A 9,186-nucleotide genomic window follows, 5' to 3' on the forward strand; every position below is an offset into this window, starting at 1 on the left:
TAAAAGTAACAAACTATTTTGTTTCTGTAAATTGCAAGCAGACCATGTCAGGGTAAAAGCAACAACTATTCGTATATAGTTATGACCTTATTTTCAATTGTATTTGGCCAATTTTAATAGGGATGTTTTACATCACTTTGCATGGCGAATTAATTCAGGAAATATCATAAACGTGTTATTTATAAAGGCCTATTACGCTACTTTCGTGGGTTTTTTTGTTTGTTTGTTTTTTTGAAAAAAGAACGTGTTATTAGTATGTTATTATTTGTCACAACTATTTATGCCGACTATTACTACGGCTATGGACTGCTGTTATGATGCTCAAATGTTTTATATATGTGCGTGCGTGCGTGTGTGTGTGTGTGTGTGTGTGTGTGTGTGTGTGTGTGTGAAACGTGTTGAATACGACGAGCATTTTAAAGTTGAGGGCCGGGTGGCATAAATAAGGTACGTCGTCGATCTATCCCCTTTCAGAATATGTTTTATTTTGTGGAAAATGTAGTATGCAGGGCTATTGTAACAGCTCAAATGTTTTACAAGGACAATGAAAAACAATATTCCCAATGCCATAACACCCATAGTTGTGTCCATCGGAATAAATGCAAAATAAAAATAGTTCAAATCCCTCGAAATACCTTTTTAGAATGCCACCTAAATCCTCACCTCAATTTTCCAGATAATAATAATAATAATAATAATAATAATAATAATAATATAATAATAATAATAATAATAATAATAAAAAATAATAAACATTCCTCCAGAATGCACACACACACACACATGTGTGTGTATGTCTGCCTATATATCACCCTTCTGGTCGCACTACAAACCAACGAAATAATTTACGGAGCTTCTGAACAGACCGGTCAGCTGGAGAGCGCTGAAGCGCAGAACCACAATAGAAAGTAGGCCTATACGGGGGTCGATAAGTTGTTGAAATGAACTCAGACCACCCAGTTCGCTTAACAGAACTCAGAAAGCCAAAGTCGGACTTCGTGCACTGAATGGTTCTCTGACATCCATATGGTCAGTTGATTCAGCGACTGTAAATTCTGTTTTCTCAAGAGAAATGTAAAATCACAAAGGTTTCTGATTTAAATAGTTAAATCAGGCGGTAAAATTAGTAACAGCACCAGTATGGATTTGTGATAGGGATTAAGTGGAAACTATACAAGGGGCATGATTTCTAACTATAAAAATGACGAGCGTTAACATGAAAACCATCATTTTGTAAACTAGAGGATACCCAAACTTTAGCCTTTAAGAATCAGTCAGGTGCATCTAAAGACAATTAGGCCTACACTAACATTTTTGGAATTCTAGGATAAATTACCAACAGCAAAATTAAAATAGAGCTTGTATAAATGTAAGTTTAGTAAATGTAAGATGTGGTAATATTAATAATGTGCTTTTAAAACACGTTAGTACAAAACAATCAAAACAAAATGCTTTATTTAATTAGAAATTAAGACCAATAATGAAAATGCTTGTCAATATTACAAAACACCATTCATCTAAATATACATCGCTAAATGTTGGCTAATTAAAAATACAAAATCGGAAAGAATAAAAAGTGGGACGTGTAGCCTATTTCCAACAATAGGCTACACTATTAACAGCATAATATAAGTTTTTTAAAACCTGTGTGTGAGCTAGATATAACTTGTTCAGCAACTATTTTTCAGTTTTCTGACACGTTGTATTCTAACAACAGCATTAATAGTTTTGTCGTAAGGAAGACAGTTCATTATTAGTATGGGCTATGGCAACTTATACCATATTTATAACACGTACTCCATTTAAATTATGATTATTATTATTATTAAAATATATATTAATTATTATTATTATAATAATAATAATAATAATAATAATAATAATAATAATAATAATAATAATAATATAATAATAATAATAATAAATTAACATGGTGCTTATTTGTTCACCGCATTTTTAAATCTCATAAAAATGATTGGGCCAATTGTGTTGTACGCAGTTGCGCTTATCTGTACAAGGATGGTTTTATTTTATGAAGTTTCTTTTTTTTTTTTTTCTTTTTTTTTTTTTTTTTTTGCTCCAGGTATTATGGGTAAGTAGAAGGGTGAACATGGGGTACACTTACATACACTTAAAAGTAAAGGTGAAGGGGGGTTACACTTACACACTTAAAAGTCCATTCAAATAAAGCAATCAATGCTATGAGTCCAGAAGTAATGCGTATGCAATTTTCACCAACTGGAACGTGCTATTTTATTCTGATCACAAGTGAATGAGTAGTTCTAAATCTACAAGATAAATCATGTCAACTTGCAAACTTACAAAAATAAAAAACAAGGTTACAGGCTTAATGTTGTGTATAGGTAGTTATAGTTTTTTTTTTTTTTTTCTTTCGTCGTCAAACAGAGCCCACTTTTCACACTGTTAAGAAAGGGTTCATTTTTCGTTCCGGCAGTATTAAATACATATTGTGGTATTAGCGTTTCACAGATTGGTTTGACCAATCAGACCCTTGCATTCTTCTTGCTTCGTCCAATAGGAGTTGCTGAGGGATTGCTGTCAGTCACAGGTAAGAATATACCAGAACTGCATGAAAAAGGGGAGGAAAACGAAGAGACTTGGATTGCTGAGACTTGCCGAGAGAGAAGATTCCTGCAGTCGAAAACAGGACCACATTGTGGATTCCGTATACGCAAAGTGCTTCTTGTAGCAGGAGAAGAAACAACCCTGATGATCTATAGGAGGAAAATAATATAGGTCTTACTGTTATCATTTAAAGAAGAACTTTCATTAAAATGGCTGTTCGCAGCAACGCCTTAACGCCGTTCTCCATCCAGGCTATTTTAAATAAAAGAGAATACAGCAGGCATTCGAACGATTTGGACGTGCCCTGTTTTCCTAAGTCACCCTGTTGGAAAGTATTTGGGGATATGGACACCAGAGCATCTGAAGGGTTTTCTTCCCCGTCTAAAAGCGAAGGAGAGGCGGGCATGGTGAGCGACCAGAAGAGCTATGATTCAGATTCGGGTCTCAGTGAAGAGAACGACAGTGCGACCCGTCCTGTCTGCAAATCAGAGGAAGATAACGTGGAACTTTCAACCTCAGCATTACTGGAAAACAGTTGCCATGATGAAACAGATAACGAATCCACAGCAATGGACAGTGCTCAAACTATTAGTGACTATGAGATACCGGCAAACGTGTCTGGTAAGTGATAACGTATTCCGAAAATATAACTCCCCGTCCTTAATAAAAAGAACCGAGTCAGCGTTATATGTGTTAATGTTCATTTAAAGCGATGATGCTTTGGTATCCCTTAAAATATGTACGTGTTAATACCAGTATTGAAACGAAAAACTTTATGAAATGCATTAAGCATTAAAAGGCGTTACAAACAGCCTGCGATTGTAACATAGACAGTGTTTTAACTAAGAACAAGTTAGCACTCCCAGTTCATATGATTTTAGGTAAAGCTGTTAAGAGACATAGGCTACACATAAATAACACCCATGTCCCCATTTGTGCGTATTGAGTTTGCCGCTCTGGTGATCAATTTAAGTACAATAACCTCCAAAAACAAGAGTTTACTATATAATATTTACTTCTTTCAGATCCCAGCCAGCCCGAAGAAGATACTGCGTGTGATAAAAGCTTGGATCAGCCTAAACAGAGGAAGAAGAGATCAAGGGCCGCATTCTCACACGCGCAGGTATTCGAGTTGGAAAGGCGATTCAACCACCAGAGGTACTTATCCGGACCCGAGAGAGCCGACCTGGCGGCCTCCCTAAAGCTGACCGAAACTCAAGTTAAAATCTGGTTCCAGAACCGCAGATACAAAACCAAACGTCGCCAGATGGCTGCTGACTTAATGGCTTCGGCCCCAGCAGCCAAGAAAGTAGCGGTGAAAGTTTTAGTTCGGGATGATCAGAGACAGTACAGCCCAGAAGAACTAATAAGACCGCCGCTCCTATCCCTTCACCCGTCCTACTACTACCCTTATGCATACTGCCTTCCAGCATGGACACTGTCTGCCTGCGCTGGGAATCAGTGAAACAATATTCATAGAAACAAAAACCTCTGACATCAAACTGAAACTCAACAGTATTTATTATTAATATTTGGTTTGCTTTAAATAAAGACACTTATTTTATTGTAATTTTTTAAAAGCTAAAACTGCCCAGTGCAGAATGTTCCATGGAATCCATGTGTTGACTGTTTATAGCATTATGGATTATACTATACTGAAAGTACTAAGGACTTGTTTTCCATTCACATCGATTAAATGAGAATCTCACAGTTGGACTTTATTGATTACCAACAAGCGTGCCTCTTTTTTTGCTGAATGTATGGACTGTTTAGAATTTGCAGGTTTTACTTAAAATATTTATCTGTGTTCTATATTCCTATTTTACTCATTCTACTAATAGTAGAGAGGACAGCGATGAGACCTCCCAAATACCACAGACTGTTCCTGTTTTTTTCTTACTGAGATTAGGGTAAGAATTTTCAGCACTTTTTCCACATGTAGCTTATAGAGTTTATTTGTTTGTGTCTCAGTTCAAGCTTGCTGTAAAATGTTTCTGATATACCAGCAAAGTATTTGCTTACTCCAAGTGCCTCCTGGGCCAATATTGCAAGAAAGTAATGACTTTGAATTCAAATAGGTTTTTATTCTAGAAACTGCCTTATTTGTTTTCCAAAAAACATAAACAGGTATGCTGTCTATACATTTTAAATTATAAATAACAAAGCCTGAAGAGTTAACTTTTTCCTTAAGATACATTTGTCAAAAGATTTACAAAAAGGTTTTGTCTGTTTTTAGACAAAAAATCCTAGATACGTTTGTTTTTACAAAAAGTTTTTTTTTTTTTTTTTTTTTTTTTTTTTTTAAATAAAGATACCCAACTGTAACTTTTTTCAGTTATGTGTTTATGTATCAAAGTTAGACATCGTAAAATGCCAGAGAAGATTTGATTGATCTAACGTTTTACATGATCACATATTATATTCTGCAGTATTATCAAGTTTTAATACAGTGCTGGATTCATAACTACTTTAAAATATGGTGGTGAATCTATAAAAAACACATAGGCCTATTTAAAGTAACCAGACCCAGGGTCTGATTGAGATAGGAGGCCTAACATAATATAGCTGTGCATTTGTTTGTAAACAGTCTGTTATTGTCGTGACGTTTAAGGCTTAGTAACATTGGTATTTTAGATTTTATAGTAAAATATTGAAAAATAAAGAATGTCCATAATATTACTGTGTGAAATACATTTGATAAGATCATTTGCTAAAGTCTAAGAAACAAAACAAAACAAAAAAAGCGATTATAATAATTATGCATGTTGCATGTTGGAATACAATAATGCAGAATTATTGAATGCCGTCTTATTTAATCAAACATGAAATGGTGGGATTTTTTAGATTCCAAAAGGTACAAACTTATAAAAGATAGTGCTCTGATATTGCAGTAACGTATTAATGGCACTTCCAGATGAGATTTGTTCTGATTTGCTTGTATTGATTTTAGGATTCGGCCTACTCTAGAGTAATAACAATCTAATTATTATTTATTATTGTTTATTAACAGTGCTTAAGATATGTATGATTGAGTATATTATATATAGAAAGCTGTGTATTAACTTTAATGTTTGTATTCCTTTGATAGTGGATAAAACTTGTGCCTGTAATTCCACCAACCTACTCAACAGTGCAGCAGACAGTGACACAAGCTTATTATAAATCTGCAGTTTGAGCAAAACTGCTTTCACTCGCTTTTAGATTTTGTGACCGGAGTGTCTACAGACATGTTTAGATGACCTGGTCCTGTCATCGAAATGACGTGAGGAACACGAAGAAGCAGGGTAGTCTACACGTTGTAAATTCTGGATAGAAATGCATTCATCTGTTTTAACTATACTTGTTTTTCATAAAAAAAAAAAAAAAAAAAAAGTCTGTGTTTGTTTTTAAACTGGGTAGGGGTGGGGGTTGATAAGTTGAAAGGAATATATGTGTGTGTGTGTCGGTCTGTCTGTGTGTGTGTGTGTGTGTGTGTGTGTGTGTGTGTGTGTGTGTGTGTGTGTGTATGTGGGGGGGCGGGTCCCCCCCCCCCTCTAAACTCTCTCAAAAACACATCACTAGTCACTGTTTCCTTTGCTCCAGTTCAAAGTGTGCTCCGTTTCATAAAGGAAAACTATTTATCTTGACCATCAATTAACATGCACGTCAATAAATGTTCATGATTATGAGTTTTAAGAACAAAAAAAAGAAGTGCAGTACTTTCTCAGCAGTTAATCATTAAATGTATTGTTTTTTTGTTTGTTTTTTAGATGACAATAAGTAACTGTATACAAAAGTTCAACAGTGCATTATGTCACTAATACAAGAAAAATATTGCGCAAGTTACTAGATATTCAACCAGATACACAAGAAGCTTTTTATTATTATTATTATTACATATTAAATTAATAAAGGCATCAAAAAGCAAAAGTAAATTATTGTATCTATATTAACAAAGTGGGCTTGGTGTGTTTGCTCCAAAGTGTACAGACACAAACATTCAGCATATTTGTTTTGTAACATTAAAAGACCATTTTCCTTGTACAGAAAATTGAAATATGTCCCTAAATGTGTCAGATACTTCTTATGTATATGAAGTGCACCTAATCCAACCCACTGACATACTGCGGCTTTCATGGAAGAGTCAAGGTAAATAAAGAGACCTGGCTTAGCAGCTGAATCACTCCACTGTGCTGCCTGATTCAACTTGCTACCTCCAATTATAATGCAGACTATAATATAAAACAGTATATAGGCTGTATCATAATTGCACACACAGACACATCAGTTTTGCATCACCTAGAATTTTAGGATTGAGACATAATTTAGTTCATGTTATATTTCAAAATGTCACGTGTGTTTCGATGTGTGACCGTTTTTTGTTAAGTAGGTGGGAAAGTACAAAACGGTATGTCATTTATAACTGTCTAAATAAAGTTTCCAACAATACTATATTCATTTATGTTTTACCTCCCTCCCAAAACAAAGTCTAATAGAACATGACAGGACGAAAAAATAAATAAATAAAAGGAAATAAACCATGCTCAGTTATAGGGAAACGGAACTTTATTGCCATGAGCAAAATTGAATAAAGAAAAAAACAACTTCGAAATGGAATGCAATGATGGGCGTAAACTGCCTGTCAAAATTAAACCCACGAAGCGGCCTAAACTACGTTTCTCTTTTGAAGGTAACATAGAGGCTGTATTCTGCTGAAATGGATAAACAGGCTACATCCACTAAAAGTGGAGTCTGAGACTTTAGAAACCATCTCACAGGCCGATAGTTTGTAAAGATCAATGAAACCTAAATTAAAATAAGCAAGCTCTGGTCTCAGAGATAGCAGTCACAGCGTCCCAAATGAAAGACAACGCTGCCTGCACTCCTGTCTCTACCCAAGAACGGCAAGATATCATCAAACACGACACATAGGAGGCTTCCTGCACACAGCAGCCCAGGACACTGTGTTCCTGCACACAGTCAACCTGTAGGACCGACACGTTGCACAAACTGTCATATTTATTATTATTATTATTATTATTATTATTATTATTATTATTATTATTAATAATAATAATAATAATAATATATAATAATAATAATAATAATAATAATAATCTTTTAATCCCCAGGGGTCAAAGTTTTTTTTTTTGTTGCATGAAACGTACTTTTGTACGCAAAAAAAATTAAAATAAAAAAAAAATAAAAACCGTGAAATATAAGGAAAAAGGTATTTTTTTACTATGAACCGTATCCTTTTATTCATATTGGTGCCCACGGTGCCTAAAAAACAAAAGGTTTTTAGGGAAGGCAAGAAATTTGCGAAACATTCCATTCGTTCGATTCTTAATAATATATATGTTTTATATATAAGTATACCTGTGAAATTTTGGTATCCTTTACATACCACGTTAGATAAAAGTAACATTTCTACAGAGGTTTGGGTGTAAATTGCCCTGGTTGAGCTGTAATGATCCTTTTATAATGTAAATTTTTTTTTCTATTGAATTTTATATAGTTATATTAGTCTATATATGGGTGTAATAATAATAATAATAATAATAATAATAATAATAATAATAATAATAATAATAATAATAATAATAATAATAATAATAGCAAAAAAAGTCAAACACATGAGAATCAAATACAGATCATATATTTTATATATATATATATATATATATATATATATATATATATATATATATATATATATATATATATGCAGATAAACACAGTAGAACCTTAATAGTGCATTAAATTGTATGTGGAAATGACTTTTAATGTACGTCAATTACAGTAACAATATGTAATTTCTTATGCATGCGTTTTAGTATTTATCATGGTTTACCGTCGTTAACTAATCGTGGTGCAAATTATTACATTATTCTCATCTCGCTAACTACCTATGACTTCTTCACATAAAATGTGTCATTTATATCATTTAATTTTACAAACTGTTAAACTCACTTCAGAAACGTTTTGTTTAACTGTTCCTGCCTGTGTTCTTTCCAGCTATAGGTAGACGATAAAACTTAACCCTAACAGACTTCTCATAGCACAGCATTTACAATCGATTAATGTAAAATAACTTACACTACCGGGAAGTATTTAAAGCATTGACAGCATGGTTAGATACAGGCAACGTAATGCCATTTTGCTTAGGATTGCAAGGATTGTGAGTGCAGACTGCCTTGGCGTTTAAAGATTTTCAACAGACTTCTGACAACTTTTTAAACTTTTTAAAATTTTTTTTTTTTTATGCAAAATATCATTGTAATCGCAAATTAAAGCATCACTTTTATATTGATATGCTCAGTGTGTGAAAGTATTTCAGGGACAAATTAGTCCACAACATTGCCCACAGGTTGGGAATCTCTGTTGTGGTCTTATGATAGTAATTTTTAATCACATCTTTACTTACAGGACCGGATGCAGCTTAAATAAAAATTGAATGTACATGCGTTATCAAAAAAAAAAAAAAAAAAAAAAAAAAGGACCATGATGTTTGTATTGATAAATATTTGAATATATTAAAAGTGTCAAATAGAAAGTTTTTTGTTTGCGTAGTATTTAAATCAAAGGGGTATTCCGTGTTTTATAATATTTGTTTTAATG

At 33.5% G+C, this 9,186-nt stretch overlaps 1 protein-coding gene across 1 annotated transcript; it reads left to right on the forward strand.

The window, feature by feature from the left end:
* The first annotated feature begins 2,615 nt into the window (after positions 1-2,615).
* On the forward strand, positions 2,616-4,793 carry LOC121327538 (homeobox protein Nkx-3.2-like). The gene is made up of 2 exons (XM_041271615.1): positions 2,616-3,207; positions 3,612-4,793. Exons 1-2 carry the CDS (start codon positions 2,796-2,798, stop codon positions 4,049-4,051), a joined length of 852 nt encoding a protein of 283 aa, XP_041127549.1. The 5' UTR covers positions 2,616-2,795; the 3' UTR covers positions 4,052-4,793.
* The last annotated feature ends 4,393 nt before the right edge of the window (positions 4,794-9,186 follow it).

The sequence above is a fragment of the Polyodon spathula genome, chromosome 2, assembly GCF_017654505.1.
Source record: "Polyodon spathula isolate WHYD16114869_AA chromosome 2, ASM1765450v1, whole genome shotgun sequence".
Classification (NCBI taxonomy): Eukaryota; Metazoa; Chordata; class Actinopteri; order Acipenseriformes; family Polyodontidae; genus Polyodon; species Polyodon spathula.